General features: G+C 43.5%; 1 protein-coding gene across 1 annotated transcript in view; it reads left to right on the top strand.

The window, feature by feature from the left end:
* The first annotated feature begins 1,414 nt into the window (after positions 1-1,414).
* Positions 1,415-27,514, top strand: part of TTC39C (tetratricopeptide repeat domain 39C) — an 89,566-nt gene continuing 63,466 nt past the window's right edge. The window contains exon 1 of the mRNA XM_006740738.3: positions 1,415-1,672. Coding sequence (XP_006740801.1) covers positions 1,506-1,672 — 167 coding nt within the window. The 5' untranslated portion in view covers positions 1,415-1,505. The remainder of the gene's footprint in view (positions 1,673-27,514) is intronic.

The following is a 27,514-nucleotide window of genomic DNA, read 5'->3' as shown; positions in this document are numbered from 1 at the left end:
GATGGCACAAATCACAAAATAAGTGATAGCAACTTGTATGATGAAATAAAAATATTTTTGAAGTATTTTCTGTGCTAATTTATCATATTGACCTCATTATAATGCTGGATGTGAATGGGTGAATCTCTAAACTCGGATATCGCTTTAATTTTTTAAAAGTTTCAGTTGTAAATGCTTCAGCAGAGCCATTTCTCCAAACTGAAATTAATAAGCCACACTATAAGAACGACAATGACTTAAGAAAGGTGGTCCGATTTGACATTAAGAACATAATCTTGATTGTCACAACATATTTAGTGATTTTGCTAAAATAAAGGTGAAAAATAGAAATTTCTGGAAAAACATAAACATTACTTGTGAATTGTCTCCATAATATTACCCACGCAGACATTACCAGCTCATCATTAGAACAGTCAGACATATGCAATAATGACTGAGTTCCGTCATCTTTGACATTTTACTGATATTCGGTCATATAATAAACCAGAGCTTTATACTTATTTTTTCTGTTTCATTGGTATGAAAGTATAATTGTCAGGGTAATAATAGAAAACACTTGAAGAGCTTAATTTATAAACTTTAAATATTTAGGTATTTGCCACATTAGCCTCCATTTGTCCTCTTGCCCCATCGGGCAAAAATGTTGGTGGCGGCCAGAGAGGGTGCGTACCAGGATCCAGGATCCTCCCGGCTCTATTCCTCAGCGCGGGGCTCCCGGCAGCTAGCCGGCAGGTGCCCTCCGGCCCCGCCCCCGCCTCCCACCTCCTCGGGGATTGGCTACCTTGGGCTAGGGGGGCGGCCCCAAGGCCGGGATAAAGTTGGGGGTCGCGGGCGCCGCCAGCTCCAGGTTTCAGGCGCTACCCAGTACGGTAGAGTGCGCCGAGTGCGGCCAGGTGGTCTCCAGCCGTGCGCTCTCGCTGCGTCCCAGGCGCAGTTCCCCATTCCCCTTTCAAGCCCGCTTGCTTCCCCGCAACCCCCACGTCCGGCTCTTTTGGAGGAAAAAGTCAAAGTCTGGGCCTCAGTGCCTCGCGAGTGTCCGAGCAGGCTCAGCGCGCTGGCCCAGGGCGGCGGGGCGAGGGGTGCGGGGTGGGGACCCGGGCCGGGAGGGACCCGGGCGGCGCGCGGAGGCTGCAGGAAGCAGGGGCGGTGGCCGCTCGGGCCCTGGCTTGGCAGGGTGAGAGACACCCGGAAACGGATTCCACTTGGGTGCCCGCGCGAGGGGAGCGTCTCGGAGGGAGCGGGAGGAGCCGGCGGGCGGGCGGCTGCTGAGTAATTCCCGCGGCGGCGGAAGGTGGCGGCCTGGGCGCTCACGTCCCCCGCCGCGCTGCAGCCGGCCCGGCTCCTCCCCCCGGCCCGCCCCGGCCCGCCCAGCCGCGCGCCGCCCCTCCCCCGCCCCGCTCGGCTGCGCGCCGCTCCGGGCAGGTAGAGCCGGGCTGCGGGCGCGCCGGGGCCGCAGCAGCTGTCGCCCCACCTCGCCTCGGCCCTGCGCACAGCCTCGCGCGCCCATGGCGGGCTCGGAGCAGCAGCGGCCGCGGCGGCAGGACGACGGAGACTCGACCGTGGCGGCGGCGGCGGTGGCACCCCTGCAGGACGCGGAGCTGGCCCTGGCTGGCATCAACATGCTGCTCAACAACGGCTTCAGGGAGTCGGACCAGCTTTTCAAACAATACAGGTGACTGACGCGCCCTGCTCCCCCGCCCGGGCCACGCGCCCCTCCGGGCCGGCTCACGCGCCGCGATCTGCCGCGGGCCCCAGAAGCCTCCTCCCCCTCCCGTGGGTCACTAATCCCCGGCCCCGGTGACCAGGTCGCCACCCTCGGCCTGCGCTGCAACCGGCGCTTCTGCGCCTTTGTCACATCGCCCCCTTCCACCCCCGTTCCGTTGTCCTTTCGCCCCGCGGGACCCGCCACCTGTCCTCCCCGCGCTCCCGCAGTCTCCCGTCACTTTCTCGCCCCCCCCCCCCCCGAGAGGGGCGCCCAGTGCTTGTCCGCTTCTCTCTCACGGGTCCCGAGCCCGTTGGTTTTGGGACCTGGGACCGGATGCGATGGGAGGCAGCTGGGAGCCTCAGACTCTCAGTGCTGTGCCCGAGCCGCCTTTGTGACACAGAGCACGCCAGCTGCATCGTGCCCTTTTCTTGTGCCTCGCGTTACTTTGCATCGTTGTGCGTTCCAAACGCTTTTCTTGTTTGAAAACACATGCGTAATTGCCTGCTAGTGCGGGAATGAAAAAGAAAACTCAACCGAACTCGGCTTGCTCACCGCTCTCTGCCTGTCTTCTAGACCTCAGTCCTCAAAATGAGTTCCTAATGCCTTTCAAGCGAGTGTACTTATTATGGACTTCTCTAACTTGAAGAAGAAAATGGAGGGATTGTAAATATATGTAAGGGTGGAAGGGAGAACACGTGTGCTCAGTTAGTTGCTTTTTAAAAATTCGTTTTCTAAAAAAATGAATCAAAAGAACTGAAACCCGTTATCGTTCTTCTGTGAGTGGGAGGAGCCTTCAGTTTCACTGGGGACCAGAAGCATCTGCTTTCTGGTTTAGGAAACAAGTTTGTGATTTGCCCTTCCAGTGTTGAGTCTCAAGGATGTTGATTAGCAACTTCCCTGAAGGTGTTTAAGGGACAGATGCTTCACACTTTTTCAGACCTGGGTGGTTTGGTAGGAATGAAGGGACCGTTGTGCATCTGTGATTATGAGCCATGGTCTGTAAGGAAATGAGAGGAGGGATAGGGGAGGTAGAGACAGATGCATTTCGTTTTCTGACTTCAAAGATTGGTAGTTCTACGGTTGGAGCTTTCACTTTTTAATGGCAAAGCGAGTATCTCACTCAACTATGAACTCTTCACTAAAGACCATTTACTCTTAAGTCAGTTTTTTGTTTAAAAAAAAAAAAAAACCCAAAGTGGAAACATCTTAGCTTTACTCAGGCCATTTTATTTTTAAAGGCTACCAGGCTGATTTCAGTCTGAGAATGTACTTCATGAAAAAACCACATGTGAGTGTTTGGTACAGTGCTCTGTTTTTTTTGTTTTTTAAGATTACCAGTTGTGTTGTATGAGAGAGAAGGCTGGAGAAAACCTGAGTCAAATTAAATTTACTCTTTGACTCAAGATACTGTGCTTGCCTATTTCAATACTTCTTGCTTTTGAAATGTTATCTTACTTGTTTTAACATTTTTTTCTAAACTGCTTTCATGTACTTAAATAGCGCCTTGTTTCTGTATATTGAAAGCATGAAATAAGGCAGAAATACTGTTATCTAGACTATTTTATGTGCCGTTAAAAGAAGGCAGATTATGAGTGATACAGTTATTTTCTCAGAGAAACTGATGCACCTAAAAAGGAGTTTCTCTGTGGGTGAGTGTGTTGAGGGTAGAGGAGGGGGAGGTGTCCAGGGAGGATTTACAGTATATAGACGGGAACTGTCTTTGTGTGTGTGTGTGTGTTGTGTGTGTGTGTTTGAGATTCATTTTATTTTAGAGCGGACAGGCAGGGGGAGGGGCAGAGGGAGAAGGAAAGAAGCAGACTCCCCACTGAGCCAGGGCACCCAAGACACAGGGCTCAGTCCCACAACCCTGAGATCATAGCCTGAGCTGAAATCAAGAGTTCCCCACTCAACCGACTGAGCCCCCCCACAGGCGCCCCTACTTGTGTTTTGAAATAAAAGATGAAACTATTGTAGTATCTGTTTTCTGCCAGGCACAGTGCTGGCATATTCTCGCTTATATTCTTATATTCTCACTATTCTGGTGACAACAAAAGGGTGAGCTGTATTTTTATCATGACAATTTTATCATGAGGGGCTTGAGTCTCCGTGTTTAGCTTGGACCAGGACACAAGCGTAGTGGTTCTAAATCAGGGCTCTTTTCATTATCTCATTCTGCTGCCTCACTAAAATTATTATACAGTTGACCCTTGGCCAACATGGGTTTGAACTGCATGGATCTACTTCCACATGTATTTTTTAATAGTACTGTAAATGTATTTTTGCTTCCTTGTGATTTTTTTTTTTTTTTTTTTTTTAAGATTTTCTTTGTCAGAGAGCATAAGCAGGGAGAGCGGCAGGCAGAGGGAGAAGCAGGCTCCACGCTGAGCAGGGAGCCTGATGTGGGACTTGATCCCAGGACCTCTGGGATCATGACCTGAGCCGAAGGCAGACGCTTAACCGACTGAGCCACCCAGGCGTCCCTTCCTTGTGATTTTCTTAAGAATTTTTCCTCTAGTTTCCTTTATTATAGGAATACAGTATGTAATACAACAAACAAAATACTGTCAATAAGGCTTCTGGTCAACAGTTTGTTACTAGCAGTTAAGTTTTTGGGGAGTTAAAACTTATATATGGTTGGTGCCCCTGACCCTCATACTGTTCAAGGGTCAACTGTATTTTGTGATTTGCCTTCTGATCTTATTTTCTAGTAATTTAAACTTTTTAAAGGTGTAGACAGTGGTAGCATTTTGCTGTGAGCTTTCCCTTGATCCCTCTAATTTGTCCATGATGTGGGATGGCCTTGCATTCTTGCCACCTCCCAATGTGCTGCTGATCCATATTTTGGCAAACATACTTGTGTAGATGTGTGGTTGTGGACCAGAATCCCGTAACCAGGGTTACAGTTGTAGTTTTGCCACTTTTTGTAGCTGCTGACTTTGGTTACTCAAAATTTGCTTCCTCGCTTATAAAATGGGAGTAGTGTACATCATAATGTGGTTGTTAGGATTAAAAGAAATAATCCATGGTAGCTGGCACAATGTAAGCCCTCAGTAAACGCTGGCTAGCTTTATACTTGATGCCTTCCGCACTATTGTGCTTTCTTCTTGATGGCATAGTTTGAGTAGAAGGAAGAAACATCCTGTGTGCAGGTAGCTTTTATATATATATATATATTTTTTTTTTTTTAAAGATTTATTTATTTGACAGAGAGACGCAGCAAGAGGGAACACAAGCAGGGGGTGGGAAAGGGAGAAGCAGGCCTCCCATGGAGCAGGGAGCCCGATGAGGGGCTCGATCCCAGGACCCTGGGACCATGACCTGAGCCGAAGGCAGACGCTTAACGACTGAGCCACCCAGGCGCCCGCAGGTAGCTTTTATATTTAAGGTTAGCCTCACAGAGGGTGTATGAAAGATTTAGATCCTCTTATGTATTGGGAAATGTGTCTTCTGTTCCAGAGTTGAATGGTCTGCTGGAAAACTTAGTGACTTTATTATAAGTACTCCAGGAACACCTCTACTCTGTTTATGGAAGAGAAAGCTATTTGGTTTTCTCCTTTCTTAGGATTGTTTTGTCACAGAAGACCATCCTTTCCCTACTAGTAAACCTTCCAGAAGCTTATCCTCATAGTTTAACAAAAGAAACATATTTTGCATCTAGTGTAACAATAACATCTTTATTAAAGCAAGAAGATCATTTTCTCATGCCACCTTATTAGCATGATAAGTTTCATGGATAGCTATGGAATGAGGAGAAATGGTTACTTCATAGAAACCTATCATGAAGGCCATTCTGAATTAATGGAAAGCCTGGATTGTGTAATTTAGATATGACATATAGGAATTAGAAATATATGCACAGTAGAGTCTTTCTTTTGAGCTGTAAGAGGCTCCTTAGTTGGGATTTTCAGAATATAACTCACTTCTACTGTAACTGTAGTAATAATGTAACAAGGTGCCCTATTCTTGGAGCTGAGACCCCATCATGCACTTGGGGATGTGTTCCCAGAGGTTGAAACAGATGGATGCTGCTGTGGGGGCTTTCTGCTTTGAGCCTGAGGACACAACTTTGCACCTTCATGAGACTGACTACCCGAAATCAAATTCCTATTGTTGGCCTTTGGGCTTCGTGATCTAATGCAGCTGAGCTCACTCCCCCTCTGCGCGTCCCCCACCCCCCCGCACTCTTAACTGATGTTCACGTGTGTGACGGAGACTCAGAGATTTAGGTACTCAGACACATGATAAAATAGGGGCTAGTCACGTGCACAAGGAACAGGCCCTAGATTTTAGGTGTTGTGGTGTAGGTACAGTTGACAGCAGTGTGGCGAATGGGAGACGCCCTCTGACCTATGGGAGTGGAGAGCAGCTGGAGTGTAACTCAGCGGGAAGGAAACTTTAGTGGAGGAAATGCTGTCTGAGCATCATGGGGGGGGGGGCGTTGGCAGGGGATGGAAATGGGTGAGCACAGCAAGCTGATCAATGTGATTAGGTTGTCCCATTGGTTGGCTGATTCCGCACTTGGCATTTTCGCGGATCACTGGTCAGTCTGCATTTCCTGTGAGTCAGTGCAGCTTTTCGGGGTTACTTTGCTGCTGGTCATCCAGTTAACTCATGTTGTATGACCACCGTGTTCCTCACCGTGGCCCTCACGGCCATAATTGACTCTTGGCGCCTTTTTCTCTTTTTGGCATGTGATATTACTTTTTTAATTGGAGAACTATCCGGAGAGGTGAAGCACATTAAGCTAGGAGGAAGACAGGAGACATTTGGAGTTCTTGGCCAGAATGAAATTTGTTGTTCTTCTTTCCCGGACTGGACATTTATCTCCCTCCCCTCCTTGGTGACACCATCATCTCCTCCTGCTTTAACTCCTTGTGTTCTTTCTGACCTTAAAATATCTGCAGTTTTTCCCCTGCCAACACTACCACCAATTTTTGGCTGTAGGTGTTACTAAAAAGTCATATTAAAAAAACCATTGTCCTCTAAAACAAGAAGCATATAGTGGTTATAAAGAATGTTCATTGAGGATAAATATGCATAAATAAATATGGATTTGCTATAGAACTAGTAAATAGGTGTTATGGATTGTTTTTCTTTTCTATTTTAAATTGTAAAAGTGGCAAAAATTTATTAACAAAAGGCAAGAAAAATTCATGGTAGGTAGTATGTTTAGGTTTAAAATGCAAGTATGGATCCTAAATTATTTAACACAATTTATGGTACATATGACAAGGCCTTATTACCTGTGTCTTATTTGTGAGCATGTTGATTACAAGCCAGTCTTGTCATAGAGGTGGCTCAGTATAATCCAGGGATTGCAAACGGTGGCCTACGGGCCAAATCTGGCCAGCTGTCTGTTTTTGTAAATAAAGTTTTATTGGGACACAGGCACTCTTGCTTGGTTATGTCTTTTCTGTGGCTGTTGCATGATACAGCAACAGTAATGAATAGCTGAGAGACCATGTGGCCTACAAAGCCTAAAATATTTACTCTCTGGTCCTTTACAGAAAAAAAAATTACTGGCCCCTGGTACAAACCAGAGTTCTGTCTGGAAAAACTCAAAAGGCCTGTGCACAAGACCTGGGCCAGTAGGTGCCTGAGCCTCTTTGCTGAAAGCTGTGGCAGGTACTTTAGAGGACGGGAAGAGCTTGTAGGACACCTGTGTTTTCTCTGTGATCTGGCTGTTCCCAGACAGCAGCATGCCTGTGTCTTGCTGCTGGAGTTTATGGAAAGTCCATAGATGCAGAAATGGGAGAAAAGGAGAAGCGATGAAAAGCAGAAATGGCGTAAGGGAACTGGCAGTAAAGACAGGAAACTCCTCTGTTGCCTTTTTCTGTCCTTCTCAACTTAGGGCCACGTTTGTTTAAAAAAGAAAAAAGCTCATATATTTTTTTCCCCCAATTATTGTGCTTTCTGGAAAGGTCGCGATTGAATATTCATTAAAGATTCATTTTGTTTAATCGAGATTCTTAAAAATGCAACTGCCTGTAGACTAATGGGAGAGTTTATGTATAGGAAATTAACAGGAAAAAAATGAATATACTGCAGGTGTGTGTGTGTGTGTGTGCGCGCACGCGTGTGCATGCACCCGAAAGCACACAAAGTTAAAGATGTGAACCCTTAAAGAATCTGTGTGCTCTGAGTCCTGCATGCCGCATTAACAAGTTCTGGAAGATTGCCTTCGTCACTACCCTAGTTAGAGGACTTGTACTGGGTGAAATGAAGGTTTGGTGAAGGTAAGAAAACACAAAGGAAGAGAGCAAGAATACTGAAGTGTAGAACACTTCCTGTTCTAGTTACATGAAACCACTTGGAGATCCCCAAACACATCATCGTATCAGGGGCCTGGACCTTTTTGCTCAGGTTGTTTTAGCTCCATTTTTTGCACCCCAGGCTCCTTTGCCAGGGTCACTCTCCTCCTTCCCCAGCAACAGCAGTGGGACTTTGGAAAGGCTAATGCTGAGAAGGGCTTGAGAAGAGTATAAACGAGGTACAGAAAGTAGATGGCTGTGCAGCAAAGAATTTTCCTGTTATTTCAAAACTGCCTAGTGCCAGGGCTGCGGTTGGCGGGCGGGGCGGGGGGGGGACTCAACTCTGTCTTATACCTTTTCCACCACTTAACGCTATTCCCCGAATTCTTAGTAAGCTTTCAACCCATACATAGGTCCAATTTGAGATTGAATTGCCTTTGTGGGCAAGCCTGGGAACATAGTCACCACTGAAAGCCTTTTTTAATGGGGGAAATGCATTCCAGTTTTTGAGCCCGTGACTTTGCCTGCATGTCTGGTTTTTGGTTTTTTTTTCTTTTATTGAGATGTAATTGACATAGATGTTAGTTGCAGGTATGCAACCTAAATGATTCGCATCTGTTGTGAAATAATCACTACAATAAGTCTAGTTGATATCCCTCACCATACATAGTTACAAAAACATATTTTTGTATAAAACTATCCATAAATTTGCTGCCTCAGAAGAGAAAGTCCTGACTTCTTGGCAACTGATTTGGAGATTGAAATAGGGGCTTTTATTTTTTCATGTGTGAAGGTGGATGATGATTTGCTGTCTCAGTCCTTTTCCTCAGCTGGGGTTGCTTTCTCCATCTCTTCCTTCTTGCTCAAGGATTTCAGAACACAAGAAATATATATATACACAACAGGTAGTTACTCCTGTCTTACAGGAAGATGATCTGTTATTATGGGGAAAACCCCTACACAGTGTCTGTCCCCTCCCCACTCGTCGTGCTGGGGTATTTTGTATCAGCTAACTTGTTCTGACTTATCCAAGGTGGTAGGAGGCCTCAGTGGCCCTGCAGGCTCTTTCTGTCCCTTTCTCCAGCACTGGTGATGTCTGCACGTTGTTTACACAGCTGCCTGTCTGTATGAGCAAGCTGAGATTGTAGAGATAGGTGGACTTCCTGATCAAGGGTTCCTGGCTTTCCTGAGGTCGCTGGAGTAGCGTGAGGTCCAAGAGGTCTTAGGGGCATATCAACACCCCTTTATTTGCCAGTTGGCAAGTATAGCCCAGGGGCAGTGTCCTTTAGGAGCTCTGAAAGCTTGATTATTCATCCCCGCTCCCTGTACTGATGTGCACCAGGCATGTCTCTTGACCCATGGAGGTGCTCCCGCATGCCCCCTCAGTTGACGCTCTGCTTCTCAGAACTCCTGTCTGGGCTTTCAGCCTCTTCCCTTCGGTGCATCCAGGCTGCCCAGTGCTTAGTGTGGGGCAGTGGGGAGCAAAGCTGCCACTGAGCACACGCTAGTCCTGACAGGTGCCATCAAAGGGAGTGCGGAGTGCTCTGATGAAGTCTGCTGCTTCTGAAGTGGCCACGGGTCTCAGCTGTGCCTGGCCCCAGCAGTGGCAGCTCTGGGGGTCACAGTCCTTTGAGTGCGCTGTCCCCTGCTCCGTGTTGTGTGTGGCTGAGAGGCGGCCTACCCTAACTGGCCAGTCTTTTTGGTCTTTTATCAGTCCACCTGCAAGGCTCCGGGCTACCCCTGGGTGGTGGTGGCATGACGTGTGCTGGTGTTATTTGCCTCTGTGGCATGAGAAGGCAGAAATCTAGCTTCCCTACTCCAAAATCCCTGTCCTGAATTTCAGGAAGGAACTGTCTTTGGAAGAACTTGGTGGATGGGAAGGGAAACTTTCTAGAGCAGGGGCTCTCAACTGTATCAGATCTCATGCTTTCTTTTTATAAAAAATCTGTCATTCCCCTCCTATGATCCTAAAATAAATTCATAGGTGACATAACCTGCTCACAAAAAGTCTAAAAGTCCATATTATAAGGGAGAAGTAAAAAGAAATTTATAAAAAAACTACATATGTTTCAAAATGTAAATGCTCACTATTCCTTCATCAGATGATAAAGTAGTTAGGTGCTGGCATGTGTGTGTAATGAATACATTTGGATTTAAGAAAAGATCAGAACCTATTCCAAAGTAGAAAAATGAGAGAGTAGGTGCACTTTGTAATAAAAGAAGTAACAGACCAGACTTCTCTATGTTAAGAGAAAGTGGGGAAATACCTTAATTGGAAATAGGGATAATATGCCAAGGCCAAACACTGTTGAAGTCGATTAGACGAGGAAGGGTGACATTTTTGCAATGAGCCAGGCTGCCTGTATCAGGGTAGCATTGGAATAATTAGTTTCCTGCATTAGGACCTGGGATGCGTGCTGACAACGTGTCTTAGGAAATAGGTCTCCCATCTTTAAATCCCTCACCAAGCCAAGTACTTGGGGGACCAAAACCTTTAACAGAAGTCTAGGATTAGAGGATGAATTTAAAAAGCTTACAGGGAAATTGGGGTGGGGGTGATGGGCATCCCCTGAGGACAGTATCAGTAGGATGGAAAAATAAAGATAAAACCCCAAATCATTTCTGTATGTGGTCTTTGTGATAAATCTCAGTGTGTGACAAATTCTTAATATAGGATGGCAAAAATGAAATTTATTAATGAAAATAACTGGTATCCGGGATTTCCTGGCTCTTCAGGAGTGTTTGGCTTCGGTGTGCTTACAGGAGCGTCCGGAATCCCTGCTCCATTTCGGCCTGCGGTAGCTACGCACGCACGCTGGGGTAGCTGTTGCGGGCTGGCAGGCCCAGTGCCACACGCAGTGCTGCTGCTGGTGACATAATTCTCTAAAATTGTGAACGAATCTCAGTAAAGGGTATATTGAAACAGTGCTGGCATGACTTTGTACTTCTTGTGCCGATGGAAGTAGGGTTCAGAAGTTGTGCAGGACATGGCACGCTATGCAGGACTGTCCCACGTTGCTGGCCGCCTCACGTCCATGGCCCCTTGCACTCCTGTCATCGTGGCATGCCCAGATGGCCCCGTGGATTTCCAGAACCCCTCCATGGAGAGGCACTGAGCTCAGGGCGGGAGGGCGTGAGGCTCAAGACAAGGTTTGGGCTCTGCAGCTGGAATCCTGGGGCTGCTGGGAGCAACGCAGGGGTGACAGCAGGAGAGGGGCTGCCCGGGCTGGTATGGCTGCCGCTGGAGGGGTGTGGTGAAGGCGGGGCCTCCATTGCCTCTGCGACCACGGGCACCAGGGCAGAGCCCAGGGGTGGGGTTCCTCCACTGCTGGGCCCCTGGGGTGACTGCTCCTACACACCGGCTTTTCCAGCTCACTCACACATGCACACGCACACACACACGCCTGTTTCTAGGGCCCAGAGAGCTCCAGGAATGGATCTTAGCACTGGTTCTTCTGTCTCTCGCCTTGTGGGTATGCAGAACCCCAGGAACCCCTTAACGGTGGGGCCAGCTTGCAGGACCTGTGTCTTTCCAGCCTCAGGTGACTTTATTTCAGAGCCCTACTCTCTCTGCCCTGTCCCCAACCAGGTCTTCCTAACGGTAAATCTCCAGGTCTAAACCGGCTCATGGTTCACATCCTTCCCAGGAAGTGAGCAGGCTTTTTGCTAAGTAGGTCACACACACACACACACAGGCCAAATCCCCAGGAGTCAGGATGCAGTTACCCCAAAGTTTCATAACCAAGGAAACCATAAAAGTGATTCTTCTAAAGTGGGAGGAAATACGGCAGAATGCTTCATGACGATTTTCTGTCCCATTGTACTTAGAAGTAGCGAGTAGGAAACACCCACACATACCATTTAGTGGTATGCCATTTAGATAGGGTGCCTCGATACACAGATGAAGAGTTCTCCCTGGTCCCACCCTCAACCATGACGTCAGCTGCATCCCATAATACATTTTGGTTCAACCTGTTCGTACATGCTCGATCGTACCCTCCTGTTCCTCGCTGGGCTTGGCTCGGGGAAACCAGGAGTCCGGGCATGATGCATCTGTCTCCGAGCCCTGACAGTTCACGGCATGATCTGCTGCGTTTCCTGCTTCAGCCTTCTTGCTGTCGAGATTGAGGCCTTGTGCCTTGGCATTGTGCTTTCGTGCCTCCTCTGCAGCAGCCCTCCAGGTTTTACTTCATGTAGATTATTCATCCGTAAAGTAACCGTCACCAGATAAACAGATTTTTAAACGTTTGTATCATTTTCTCTTTATCGCAAGTAAAAATTGTGCTATCATAACAGGCCAGGAAATGAGGGAAAATGGTGTTTTGTATCTGAATCCAAGTTTAATTTGCTAAATAACTGAGATTCAGGTTTTGAGAAACAATTGGATTAAACTAAGCTCATGCTGCATGACCTCTTTAGGATTGTTCCCAGTATAATGAGTCCCTGTCAAGCCTTCAAGTGGTTCCCCCCCCCCCTCCCCATTCTGAGCAGTGAATTGCAAAATCTCAAGTTAGGTATTGTCAGTTGAATTCTGGTGCAACAAAAGACTTTACCTTTGCATCTTGTAAATCATGCTTGCCCTCTTCTTTATGTCTATAAGAAACAGGTTGAATTCACCTGCATACTTGTGACTCTTGAACTGTTCAAGGTGAGAATGGGGCTGCTTTTTTGTAGCCCTGCAATTGTTGGAGTAATTGGGTTTCTCCCTTTCCTCCACATTTTAGCAAAGGCTGTGTCAGTTTAATTGCCCGGGAAAGTTTTGTTTCTATCTGGAATGCCATTTGCTTCAGCGGTCAACCACGTAGATCCAAATGGTTTTCGGACTGATGATTGACGAGACACTCGTTACTTTGAATTATCAAAATTACACATTGAGCTAGGAATTATTCCTCTTGAAGTAGCACAGAAAAAAAAAGGGCCATGGGAGAGGGGAAATGGCTGTCTAAAGTCATTTAGCCAAGTGTCAAGACCAGTCATGTTGGAATTCTTAGAGATTATTGGTCTGGTGACATTGCTATTATAAAAATGGCAAGAAATAAGAGAATGGTTTGTGTGTTTCTCCGTAGCCCTTGTGTGGTATCTCAGATGTGGGCTTGGCTGATAACAGAGAGCAGTTGCGTCTAACTTGAAACTGTGAGCTTTTCTCTTTAACAGAAGAATGTTGAGTTTTATCTGTGTAAAATAAAACCAGACCTCATCGGACAGCTTTCTGTGCAAGCCTAAATTTATAGTTAAGGATGCTTAGGAATGATGAAGAAAACACAAATGAAATTTTCTTGACCTATGGCTCTACTAAAAACTAAAGGAAAATATAGGTGCCTTGGTGAGAGGCCCACACTTCCATATAAAGTTCATAGTTGTGTACTAAGAATTATTTACTAAAACTTTTTTATGAAAAATAAGTCTCTAGTTTCACTTTGAACTGTCTCTTAACTGTATGTAAAATAGTATTTGAACTGCTTGTATGAACAGCTGAGTGTGTTTAATCTTCAATTAAAGTATTCATGCAGTTTGTAGATTATGAAGGGACATAATGAAGGGACCGTATTATGACTTAAAAGATGAGAAAATAAAACATGTTAAGCAATTTTGTTACTTTACAAATAACCCCTGTCGAAGGATTGGTTGGAAAGGCTTTTTAGGTAATTGATAAAATGTGTCTGGGTGATCTCTATTGGTAGAGCATGGAGATGATTGAGTTATTTATTTGAGATAGAGAAGGGACTAATGCTAATGAGTTAGGAAGATATTTGATACACATTAATGACAGAATTAGGAAAACTAAAAAAAGTTGACTTTATTTAGCCTGAAGAGTTATTTTCAGAATGTATCAGTAACTCTAAATGAGCTTCAGGCCTTGAGCAATAAATGAATATGAATTAGCAAGGCTAGAGAGGAATTGGAATAAAGTTAGACATATTACAATCTTGTAATCATACAGGTCTTGGTCTATGCATTACTACCGTGCAGGCAAAGAGCGACAGTGAATGGTAATCAAGTGGTAATCAGTCAATGGTAATCAAGTGTGTAATCAATGCTTACTGTTAATGTGCACTGTGTCCTGTGCATTTCTTCCTTAATCCCAATTCTCTCCAGGGCCCTGAGGATAAGTAGTAGTGTTATCACTTTGTATGTGACAACTTGAAGGCTTACGGAACCCAAGTTAAGAAGATTGTGAGTGGAAGATGGTGGCCCCATCCCCAGAGTATGCTATTTCCTTGCTTCCTCCAGAAGAAACGGTCTTGTTCTGTTTAGCATTACCCAGCACTATTGCAGGTCCCTTGTTTAGTTTGATGGTCTCCTGCACATTCGGCCTTCTGGTGCTCCCAGGCTCAGCGCATGGCACCACTTGAAACAAGGTTATGCATGCCAGAAGTCTAGGAGGCCCTCTTGACACCTCCCTCTTACTCACCTTCTAGTCTGAGTATCTCCATTCACTTCTCTTCATCCCCCCTCCACCACCACCTAGTTAGTCCAAGCCATCTCTGACTTAGATCACTAGTAGCCCAGCTGTCTTCATTATATCCCCTGTTCCTCGTCCACCCCCACCATGGTGGTTTTTCAATGTGTGAGTCCTAACTATGTTGCCTCTGAAAAATGGTCCCCCAAAAGAATACCCAGGTCTTATTAAGGAGGGCATGTGATGTAATGAGCCCTGGTTATTATATAAGACTAATGAATCACTGACCTCTACCTCTGAAACCAACAATACATTATATGTTAATTAACTGAATTTAAATTAAAAAAAGGAAAAAAAAGAATACCCATGTCTGAATCCCTGGAACCTCAGAGTGTTACCTTATCTAGCAGCCTCCAAGAAAAAGTCTTTGCAGGTGTGATGAAGTTGAAGATTTAAGATGGGAAGATCATCCAGGTGGATCTCCGGTCCACCCAGATTACATCAGTGCACTCACGCATATCCTTGTAAGAGGGAGGCAAGGGGAGATTTTACACGCAGAAGGCGGAATGAAAACGGAACAGAGAGAAAAATTTGGAGATGCTGGTCTTAAGATTGGAGTTGGTGGCTGCCCTAAGCCCAGGAATGCAGCTGTCACCAGAAACTGGAGTAGTCAGGGAATGGATTCTCCCCCCTAAAGCCTCTGGGGCGGGGAGGGTGTAGCCCTGCCACCAGCTTAGTTCAGCCCAGTGGAACTGAGTTCAGGCTTCTGGCCTCCAGAACTGGGAGAGAGAAACTCTTTTTAAGCCACCAAGTTTGTGGTGATTTGTTACAGCAACCCCAGGAAACTAGGACAGCCTACCACTACCCTCAGGATCAGGAGCAGAACCTCTGACAGGAACCCTGTGGTGTGGCTTGGCTCTGTGTGGTTTGTCCCTTGACCATCTACAGACTTATCTTTTTATTTTCTTATATTTTAAAATAATTTCATTGTGTTCCTTATAGGCTATAGCTGTACAAAGCCAAGGAAGCTCATACTGTAAAGTAGACTCATAGCTCCTTTTTTCATATGACGCTTTATAGAAAAATGGAAAAGTAAAATAGCTTTAAATTGACAGTGATTTTGGTCTTAAGCTTTAGAATCTATATTAACCTTCATTTAAAGTATCAGTACTTTGGCCAGTTGTATCCTCTTACAGCCTTCTCTTACATTGTTGCGCTCTTTCCTTACTCTTTGACCTTTAACCACCGTCGTCGTCTTTCAGATTCTCAGAGTTTCTCTAGGAATCCTGTTCCTTTCCTCTGGTCTTCTTATCTCAGCTTGTAATTATACAGTTAGCATTTGCCTTGCTTGGTTCTGATATGCATGGGTTTCAGCTACCAGAGTTGAGTTAAAGAAGACCAGGTAGCAGGGTTCACGTTTCGGTTACACCTGTGTTTGAACCCTGAGTGGAGGTGTTTGCGAGCTGCTAGGTGCGCAGCCCGCCAGTCACCACAGGTGTGACAGACACACATCATGATCAGTGACTGTGTCACTTCTCTCAGAGTCTGCCTCTGATTGATCACCGTGCTTCTCTTCGGCTCCCACACAGACCACAAAGCGTGTCCTTGTGTGGACTCTCTGTCTCATAACGATAAACCCACGGGACATTTTACTAAAATGGATAACCAGAAGAGGGAATTGGCCAACAAAGATGAAAGGGCAACAAAAAGTGGTAATGTTGGAGTTGAAAAGTGAATCAAGCACAAATGGAGCTATAGAAGGAAAAGCTAATGTGAGAATGTCCCAGCCACCTTTCAAGAGATGATTAAAAAAAAAAAAAATGACACGTGCAGCCATGGGTGCCTAGTGAAGGCATTCCTTTTTTTTTTTAAGATTTTATTTATTTATTAGAGATAGAGCATGAGCTATGAGGAGGGACAAAGAGGGAGAGGGAGAAGCTGAGCAGAGAGCCCGACAAGGAGCTTATCCCAGGACCCTGGGATCATGACCTGAGCTGAAGGCAGATGCTTAACCAACTGAGCCACCCAGGCGCCCCTAGTGAAGGCATTCTTATCGACATAAAGGAGGAAAGTGATGTAAGGAAAAAGATGATGTCCCAGAGTTGGTGATGCAGGCAAAAAATTTCACATTAAAGGCCAGGTATTTCACAACAAAGACTAAAATGTTGGACGTTGATTCACACTTAGTAAGAAGTATAACAATTCATCAAGGCATAGCAAAAATGCTCGATGTGCATCATAAGTTACATGACAAGAAGGCAAGTGCTGTTCAAATATTCTCGATAGGTTTTTACAAAGAAGTAATTTATAGCCTATTAAATGAGTTTTACTGTTTTTTCATTTCTGTATATATTTGTAACTGACAAAATATTTAAAATTATTCTTTAATTCTAAAACAGGAAAAAATACCATTTTAACCATCTTTAAGTGTACAGCTTAGTGGTATTAAGTACAATTATGTTGTACAACTGTAACCACAGTCCGTCTCCAGAACATTTTTCATCTTCTAAGCTGAAACTCTATATCCACTGAACACTAACTCCCTGTTCCTTTCTCCCCTCACCCCTGGCACCCACCATTCTACTTCTTGTCTCCCTGAATTTGACTACTCTAGGTACCTTGTATAAATGGAATCATACAGTATTTGTCCTTTTGTGACTGGCTTATTTCACTTAGCATAATATCCTCAAGGGTCCTCCATGTTGCAGCATCAGAATTTCCTTTTTAAGGCTGAATAATATTCTGTTGTATGTATGTACTACATCTTGTATATACATATGTCTTATGTATGTACCACATTTTGTGTATCCATTCATCCATTGATGGACACTTGGGCTGCCTCTACCTTTTGATTATCGTGAATAATGCTGCTAAAATATGGGCGTACAGATGTCCATTTGAGGTCCTAATTTGTTCTTTAGGGTATGCACCCAGAAGTAGAATTTCTGGATCATATGATAATTCTATTTCTAGGAGCTACCATGCTGTTTTTCATGGTGGCTGCACCATTTTACATCCCTACCAACAGTGCCCAAGGACTCTAATTTTCTCTGCATCTTTGCCAATGTTTGTTCTTTCTTTTTTTCGTAATAGCCATCTTAATGGGTGTAAGGTGGTATCTCATTATAGCTTGGATTTGCATTTCCCTAATGATTCTGATGTTGAGCTTCTTTTCAAGTGCTGTTGGTCACTTGTACAACTTTGGAGAAATATCTATTCAAGTCCTTTGCCCATTTTTAATCCAGCTGTTTGGTTTTCTTGTTGAATTATAGGAATTCTTTATATATTCAGGATGTTAATCCTTATCAGCTATGATTTGCGCATATTTTCTCCTAATCAGTGGGTCACAGTTGTCTTTTCACTCTGTTAATAGTGGCCTTTGATGGAGGAATGTTTAATTTTGGCATAATCCAGTTTATTTTTTCTTTAATCATCTGTGCTTTTGCTGTCCATCCCAAAATCCTTGCCAAATCTAATGACATGAAGCTTTTCCCAATGTTTTTCTTCTAAGAGTTTTATAGTTTTAGCTCTTAAACTTATGTCCATTTTGAGTTAATTTTTGTGTATGGTGTAAGGTAAGCCATTCAACTACTTTTTTTTTTTTTTTTGCACGTGGATATCTAGTTTTTCCCAGTACTGATTCTTGAAAAGACTCTTTTCTGATTGAATGATCTTGTCATCCTTGTTGAAAATCATTTGACCATATATGGGAGGATTTATCTCTGGGCTGTTTTATTCCATCCGTCTGTATGTCTGTCATTGTGCTGGTACCATGCTGTTTTGATTACTGTAGCTTTGTAGTAAGTTTTGGAATCAGAAATGTGAGACCTCCAACTTTATTCTTTTTCAAGATCATTTTGGCTATTCAGGATCCACTGATTTTTCCTTATGAATTTCAAGATGGATTTTTCTATTTGAAAAACATCATTGGGATTTTAATAGAGATTCCATTGAATCTGTAGATAGCTTTGGGTAGTATTGACATCTTAGCAATATAATCCATGACACAGGGTACCTTTCCATTAATTGGTGTCTTCAGTTTCTTTCAGATTGTTCTGTAGGTTTTAGTATGTAAGTCCTGACCTCCTTGGTTAAGTTTATTCCTAAATATTTTATTCTTTTTGATGCCATGGTAAGTGGAATTATTTTTGTAATTTCCTTTCCAGATTGTTCATTGTTAGTATATAGAAATGCAGCTGAATTTTATGTGTTGATTTGGTATTCTGATACTTTGCAGAATTTGTTTGTTATAACATTTTTGTGGTATTTTGGGGATTTTCTACACATAAGATCATGTCATATGTGACTAGAGATAATTTCACTTATCCCTATTTTGGATGCCTTCTGGTACTATGTTGAATATGTTGTTCAGTCTTTAACCATTGAATAGTATTTGTGGTAAATATTCATTTTGATAAAAAAAACTTAAAGGTCACAGCACAATCGTAATTTTTCACAGTTATTAAGATAATTTTGCATGGTTTCAGCTTGCATGGTCCTTTTTGGGATCCTGCATGAGCATGTGAAGCAAGCAGTGCTGTGTAAATCCCTAGCATCACGCTTCCCTCTGTTTGACCATGCTCCTTGGGATGGAAGAACATTGTGTGATTTGCTCACGATTGCATCCCCAGCACCTAGCCTAATGTCTGGCATGTAGTAGGTGCTTAGTCACTAAATGCTGTGTGAATGATCCTTATTTTCAAACATGAGTTTCACTGGGGTCCTGTCTTTCAAATGTGTGGCTGCTTTGTGGTAGATCTGTGTGGGCTATTGCAAAGGAGTGTTGCAGGGTCTACTAGGAGCTAAAGTCTCTCACTAGGTGAATTAGGTAAGACTCTCTCACTAGGAGAATAAGATATATTAGATAAGAATGGATTTCTTTCACTTAATGCTCACATTTATCAGACATTGTGTGTCGGGTTCATGGATTATTGTAACACTTTGGTGTTATCCATTTAGCACTCAGACACGGCACATGATTTTTGAAATACAAAATTCGGTACAAATGTATGGTTGGTAGTAAAGTGTAGTTGGTGGCAGGGTTGCTTTGTGAAGTGCTTCAAGGAGGTCATAAAGGGACTACGGCATTTTGTGGTGCTGTGCAGCTGTGGAAGGCAGGCATCATGGGTCAGGTTAAGAGAAAAGACATTCAACTTCTTTTCATTCCTCAGGCTACATAGAGAGACTTCCCTGCAGGTGGGGCCTCAGTCGAGGCCAGTAAAAATACAAAGAAGCAACACTTGCCATACTGCATATCCATGTACTCTGCATAGTCAAAAGCACATCTAGTGATGACATTTAGCTTTTATAATTCAACGCCAGGTTCTATAGAAGGGTAATGTTTGTATAAAACAAATCTTCATTATTTTCATTAATAAATCAGACGTTTATTGAATACCCACTGTGTTCAAATCATGGTAGGTGCTAGGGAGGAGACGAAGGTGCATAATACCGATTCTCTGCCCTGAAAGAAGTACCAATCTGGTGAGGAAGATCCATCCATACAGCAGCTGATTTTAAATGAAGTCTCATCATGAAACTAGAAATGAGAACAGATATATTAGGCGGCATGGGCTGTCATACCACAGACTGGTGGCATAAACAATAGAAATTTTCTCGCTGTTCTGGAGGCTGGAAGTTCAGGAGCAGGGTGTATGGTCAGGTTCTGGTTAGGGCTCTCTTGCCGGCCTGCAGATGGACCACCTTCTCACTCTGTCCTGGCATGGTCTGCTCTCTGAGGACATGTGGAGAGAGAGTGAGATCCCTCTCTCTTACAAGGTCACCAGTTTTATCAGATTAGGACCCTACCCTCATGACCTCATTTAGCCTTAATTACCTTCTAAAAGCCCTGTCTCCAAATACAGTCACAGTGTGACGGGCCCATAGTAACAGGGACACCAGTCCTTATGGAGGACTTACAGTGAACCAGGCACTACGCTGTGTGTTCTAATTCAGTCATCCCTACGGTCCTGTGAGATAGATGCTGCCATTTCCCCCTCTTTTACAGATGAGGAAACTGAGGCTCAGAAGGATTGGTTTTCAAGCCCGCTCAGTTGGCAGAGTAGAGTTTGAACCCAGGGCCCTGGAATTAGGCAAGTGTCAGGGGAGGTGCCTTGAGGATAAGGAATGAAGTAGCCTGGGGCACTCGGATGAGGAGTAGCCTCTGACTCCACACATTTCATGTGCAGGGACACGCTGCTCCCTAGCCGCACATAGAGACGTGTATTAAAAGCAATGATAGAGGTTGATGCCAGTAAAGTAGGTGGAACCATGGAAATTTAGCCTTGCCTTTTGTCAGATCTCTCTCCTGGGAGCTTTATGGGGGCTTATAGATTTCTCTTTAACTGCCTCTCCTATTGCCCAAAAAACCATTGATGGTTTTTGAGCAGAAGAGTGACAAGATTTTGTTTTAGAAAATTAATTCTGGGGGCAAGGTATACACTAAATCTGGAGGTCAGAAAACAAGTGAGGTAGCAGTTGTCGTAGACCATGTGGGGGCTGCCAGGATAGTGACAATACAGGTAAGAGGTTTTAGGAGGTATAAACAATGGGACTGTCTTGCTTTGGTTTGTTTTTTGGTTGTTGAGAACATTGAGAATGTTTGGGGTCATTAGCTAGATGGTGCTGCCATTGAGAGAGTAGGAATACAGAAAGAGGAACACCTTGGAAAGATTAAGTAATATAAGTTTCTTTACCAATTTGGCATAAATTGGGAAATGTTACACCAAGTGTTTTAACTCTCTTGGGAAAGAAATGTATGTGGTATTGAATATTGAAAAAGGACTTGAAGTAGCTAGTAGTCCATGATTGGACTACTACTGATTATGCAATTTGGGATTATAAAAATGGAAAAACATAGAGTAAACATTTTGTTCTGACTTCCGATGTAAGGCCAGGGCCTTTCCTTTGTGAGTTGGCTCTGGATTTTCAAATTGGCTTTCTTGCCTAAACCATACCTCTAATACATTCCTGTGATTTTCAATATCAGGGGCTTTAAAGTGGAGCCAGACACTGGGGCCAAAGCTGTCTGGGTGGAAGCTCCTTAGTTTTACAAATTGATTGTTCTCTCACACTCATTAATCCAAGAGGAACCTTTATAGTTATCTGCCTTCATCAGTCTTTTCAAAACATTTAATTATTTTTCATCCATGTAATACTTTTTTCGTGCCATTATTTTATCTATTTACATGGTAAACAATGAATTATATAATTGTAGTAATAAAATCAGTAGGCACAAATGTGTTTGGGAACAGTCACCAGCGAATCTCAGTAGGCACAGGAGAAGAGCCTGTTAGGTTGAGTGTTCAGTAGGCGAAGGACATCCATCTTTCTCCCTCTGATATCGGTTAATCTGGAGATTTAGGTGAGTGGATATTGGTTGAGTTTCTACTATGGTGTGTATTTTGTGTGCACTTATGCATATAAAACAATAATTTTAGACATCAGTTTGAAATGATAGCACCATATTTTTCTGGGCTACATTCTAAATTTCTGATTATGTTTAGAGCAGTTACAAAGAGGAAATGTAGATTGTAGGAAGCACTGTGCAAAACTGGTGTTAGTGGAATTCTCATTAAATATAGTAGCAAAATGAAATGAATTGAGTTCAAGAAAAATGTGGGGGATCTGAGGGACTGTTGAATTACCAGAGAGAGATGAGCAGAAGTAATTCTTTTGGAAAAGGAAATTTCGATTTACAGATGTCATTTCATAATTGATGACTTCTTAGATTCCTGATGCCATCAGTTAAAATGATCATTGCTGCAAAATCAGCCCACCTACTTTCTAGCAAAGCTAAAAGCACAGCTAATTGTAGCTTCTAAAACAGCCTGCACATGTAGTCCATTATAGCAGAAACTCAGTTATTTCCCTGGATGACAGGATTAGCATTGATTAGCTAGCACAGGAAGAGAAGGCTGTTGGCTTTTGAGAACACTTGGCTCCACTTTGCAGAGAGCCTGTGTTTGATGGGGCTCTGGTGGATGGCTGAGCAGTGTAGAAAGCACCCAACTAGTGGCTTAGCAGTGTAGAACAGTGCAGAAGACCCAGGGGTGCTTTTGCCAGCTCAAAAGACACCGAGCAAATGTAGGTGCGACGTGTTCTCTGATGCACAGTCCAGTAGAAATCTTGGCCTTTGTTATGAGGTTAGGAATAGCTAGTAATTGTGAAATATCTTAGTGACCTTTTCCCTCTTCTGTTTCCCTGGTTTGCTTTAGTTATTTTTAGCAAGGGGAGAAATTGAACCTTTTAATAATTTTAATGGAAGTATGATATTGCTTTTTCTCTTTTAAATCACTGAATGTTTTAAACATACAAAAAAGTACAGCATATTATAAAAATGTAGATGTCCTTCATACTCAGAGTTAACAAATATTAATATTCACCCTATTCACTTCAGATTTGTTTTAGAGAAATAAAACATGACAGATACAGTTAGGATCCCCTTTGTATTCCAGCCCAATTCCCGTTTCCCTCTTTCCCTCCTCAGAGGCAGCTCGACTGTCCTCAAGTTGTCATGGGTCTCTGCCATCCACATTTACACATTTACTACACATCTCTCCCCATAAACAACATATAGGTTTGTGTTTTTAAGTGTCCATTATGAGTATCTTGTGCACTTTGCATTTTTCACCCAATTTTTAAATTTTCGAAGTCTACCCCTGTTACTATATATGTAAATTAAGTATAATCATTTTAACTGTTCAACATAGTGTTTCGTCATATATATATATAGATGATGTAGTGATTCATTCCCAATAACTATATGGATGAGTTCCATTTCCTTACGGTCCTTAACAGTGCTTTAGTGAACATCTTTGCACACGCCCTACACATGCAAAACGTTATCTGGGTATATGTCTAGACATGGAATTGTTGGGTGGAAGGGAGCAGTGTTACTGTATATTGTCAGATCTCTCTCCTGGGAGCTTTATGGGGGCTTATAGATTTCTCTTTAACTGCCTCTCCTTTCCCATATAGAATATAATTTTGATTTTAAGACCTAAAAAGATTGAAAAAACAAAAATACTGTTTATACTGATGCAGTGTAAATAAGGACTGTGCCTAATGACATGTAGGGTCTCAGGGATGTTTTTTCATTTAGCCAGTCGTGAATCGAGCATCCCCTGTGCGCTGAGGCATTGTGGGAGCTCCTGTGAGCAGTTCGTGAGCAGGTACCGTGCCTCTCAAAGATTCCTGCGCACTGAGCCTGCAGAGGAGTCTGTGCCAGTGATAAAATAAATTCTATGGACAAAATAAGGCGTGGTCTCTGTCCTCAAGAAATTTAGAGTCTAGCTGGGGTTATACAACATACACATAGGACAGATAGACATTGATGAAGCAAACCAAGAGTAGCAGGAAATATAATTTATAGAACTAGCTTGAAAATTAAATGGAAGCAGTGTATGTTGAAAAAGAGTAAAATCAGAAACTATTGGGTGACACTGTTGTTTTTCTTCCTAGCCCCTCCTCCCCACCTTAGACCTGAATATTTAGAGAAACAAGTTATTATTAGAGCACTTAGTCAAAACACTGAAAAGCACGAGGATGGAGAAACACCAGAGCCTTCCGAGCATGGACTGAGCCAGAGACATGGGGACCAAGTGCTGGGTGGGAGGCCGGGGACGCGACAGCTGCCGGTCTGCCACCTGGGACTGTGACTGCTCCACACAAAGCCCCAAGCGTTCGCAGCGTCCTGTGCGGTGCCACACTCAGCATTTCCATGTTTCCTGCTGTCTGTCTTGTACTCTGAGCTGATGGAGTTGTGGTCCTGTGCCGTCACTGTCTGGCCCGTAGAAGTCCCTGAGCAAGGTACACGGAGAGATGTGGGGGTGCTCCCCGGGGGGGACATCTGAAACCTCTGGCTTTAAGGTGATCACCGCAGGCTGAGGATTGAAGAAGCTGCTTGGCATCTGCGCAGCATTTACAGGAACCCCTCACCAGGCTTTTGTGACCTTGGCCTCTACGTTTTAGCATCTCCTAGGTCAGGACAGCATAACTTCTGGCCAAAAGTCTTTTATCTCCAGCTGTGGGATTTTTTACCTATGGGTATTTTTACCTACCTCATTTTAGCTATGGGATGAGATTTCTATGCTGTACCAGAAGTTGATGGAAAGGATAGTTCTGTGTGTGTGTGTGTGTGTGTGTGTGTAATAACAACCCATCTTGCCAATTCCGTGGTGTGAACCCAAGAATTTGGTTTTGGCCTTGGACACAGCGTGGATACACCTCACAGGGAGGCTTCCTGGAGGAAGTAGGATTTTTTTCAGGATTTGAATGGGGGTGTGAAGAGGAGTGGGGAGAACATGCAGAGTCTGAGAGGAAGAGATCGGCAGTGTGGAGTGGTTAAGGGCTTGCAGATCAGCAGAGCCGGGGCAGAGCCCTCTTGGAAGGAGAAATGAGAAGTAAAGCCAGGGAGGGCCTGATTGTTGGTGCAGTGTAAACACCTGGTCTTGGCAGTGGTTTGTCCTGATGTGCGTTGGCAAGAGGCACTGGTCAGGGACAGACTGCGCATGGAAAAGTCTCCCAGGGAACACTGCTTTCCTGGCATTTTGGTGTAGAGTGGAGTCTGGGGGAGGCCAGACATGAGAGACAAGGCCCGAGGTGGAGGCTGGTGTGATGGAAACGGGAGAAAAGGAAAAGACAGGGCCCTCTGCTCCCAGACACCTCTGACAGGACGTGGTGCTTGTGATCATAGTAGGAAGACAGAAATACTTTGGGGAATGGGATCCTAAATTTGGCTCAACAAAGCTGGCCTTAATAAATATAAGAATTTTTTTTAATTTCAGGTAGAAAAATATTAGCATTGTCTTCAAATTTTCCTTTCCAAAAGGTTTACATTAGAATATGGGGTATATTAGTTACCAGCATTATCAACTTAGCACTTTTTTTGAAACAAAAGTCCTCGCCATGCCTCTAAGACTTTTCTACTCAAAGTATGGTTTATGGACCCAGCAGTATCAGTACCATTTAGGGGCCTCTTACAAGGTAGCACCCCAGCCTCACCCCAGATCACCCGAATGAGATTCTGCATTTTAACAAGGGGGCATTTGAATGCATAGTAAAAAACACTGCTCCAACACACTGTCGTGACTTAAAAAAAAAATTGTGACTTAAATTTTTATGATATATTGTCTTGTTTTTCTGCAAGTGTGTAATAGATGTCAAGAATACCATTTTAAAAGTACTTCTAGGATCAGTTCTAGAACTGATGATTTAGCAATAAATATGTATTTGTTCTCTGTCAATCTTTCCATTCTGGAACATCAGCTCCATGCAAAGCAGTCTTATTTAGTGCCTGAACACTGCTTGGCACATAGAGGTGCTCAAAAGATATTTGTAATGTTTTGCAAATATACATGGATGAATTTTAACTAAATGGTATTTTAAATTACTTTTATGTGCACATTTTTAAACCATGCTTTATTGATTAAATTATAAGCTTTTCAGATTGCAGAGGAGATAGATGCTTATTTATTGATAATTCAGACAGGAAAGAAAAGTAGGAAAAAGAAAAATCCCTCTTTACTCCCATTACTCATAGATAACATTGTAGGATATTTCCCATTGTGAATGTTTTTACATAGTTTGTCATAAGTACATACTACTTGGAATTCTGCTTTTCACCTGTCATTGCAGAGTCTCTGGTTTATTGTGTGACTACTGTGTGCCAAGTTTCACAAGAGGCATTTTAGATACTTATTTACTTATTACACCTATATAAGGCATTGTATCAAAATTTTAAATAAAGAAACACAGGCTAAAAGTTCACATATCCTGCTCGATGGCACACTGCCGATCCTCGATCAATTTCAGATTTTTAATGGGCCATTTTCTGAAGTCCATACTTTTCTCATACACACTGGAGTAAGCATTTCTTTGGTTAGGACTTTTTTGAGGGGGGTTGCATAAAATGATACTTTGCTAGGTGAGTATATTGTAATTTATCTAACAGTCTTTATTGGTCAACATTCTAGTATTCTTATTTCTTGATACTGTTACCAGACCAAGGCGGTCCGACCCTTGGTGAGTTACAAAGACTGGAGTTACACGGGGTGGGGTTCCCGCACAAAGTCATCTTTATTTGACAAATAAGGAGATCACATGGGGTAAGCAGGGTTACCCGGGGGTAAGCGGGCTCCTTTTATTGGGGCTCAGGATGGATATTCAGAGGGGGATTTTAACATTATAGTGAAGCTGAAGTAACTGTGAGGAGCTTTCTGTCCTCAAATGTTTCTTTTCCTATCCAGCAATTTGTTAGTTTCTAAAAGGTGAAATGGACAGTTACACAGAAGCTTCTAGGAGTTTTCTGAGTTCAGGAGAGCAGTCCTGAGTTCAGGAGGTCATTCCTGAGTTCAGGGGTCAGCGGGTCTTGCTGGTGACAATACTATATATGAAATACTATGGTAAACAACTTTGTGTAAAATTATTTTTCTGCATTTCATTTTTCATAGGGTAGATTTTCAGGCTTATTTTTAATTCTCTTGAAAGATGGAGAACTTTCTGAAAAGTTTGCACCAGTTTTCATTCCCATTAGTCACTGTAATGTTGTATATTTGAATGCCTAGGAGCAAAGTAATATGTCCACCGTACTTCTTCAGAAAAAATCCATTTGAATGTGTTTTCTTTTTTTTTTTTTTTGCACATAGCTGGATGGCCTACCAGGTCCTTTATGCAGTTGAATTTACAAGGTGACACCAAGTTAAGACAAAGTTCTAGCTTGGATGCCTTCATCTCCCTCCCCTGAATCCTGATCCACTGGCTGCCAAAGCTCGAAAGGGTTTGGGGTAGGGTGCTTGGTCATGGGAAAAGCTGCTATGGTTGGCCCAGCTCATGGGTAGAGGGGAAGGTTTCATTTCTTCACAATCTGAATGACATCCTCGTCCTCCAATGTATGATCTTTACCCACTTTTTGAGGATTGTGTTTCACAGACAGACCCCAGACCAGAGCGTATTTAAATTCTTTGATAAGATTTTTGTGAATCTTCATGCAGAAATCCTCCACCGTAGTTCTAGAGTAAGGCAGCACCACTGGGGATGTATAATCTGGCAACTGGCCTTTGGGTTTGGTGTAAATCCTCACTAGTTTCAGATAGTCCCAGATCTTTTCCAAGAGGTCATCAAAATTCCAGCGGTGATGGGCAGAGATGAGTACACAGT

The sequence above is a fragment of the Leptonychotes weddellii genome, chromosome 13 (assembly GCF_054177405.1).
Source record: "Leptonychotes weddellii isolate Sample4059 chromosome 13, ASM5417740v2, whole genome shotgun sequence".
Taxonomy (NCBI): domain Eukaryota; kingdom Metazoa; phylum Chordata; class Mammalia; order Carnivora; family Phocidae; genus Leptonychotes; species Leptonychotes weddellii.
This window is presented reverse-complemented; position numbering and strand designations above follow the sequence as displayed.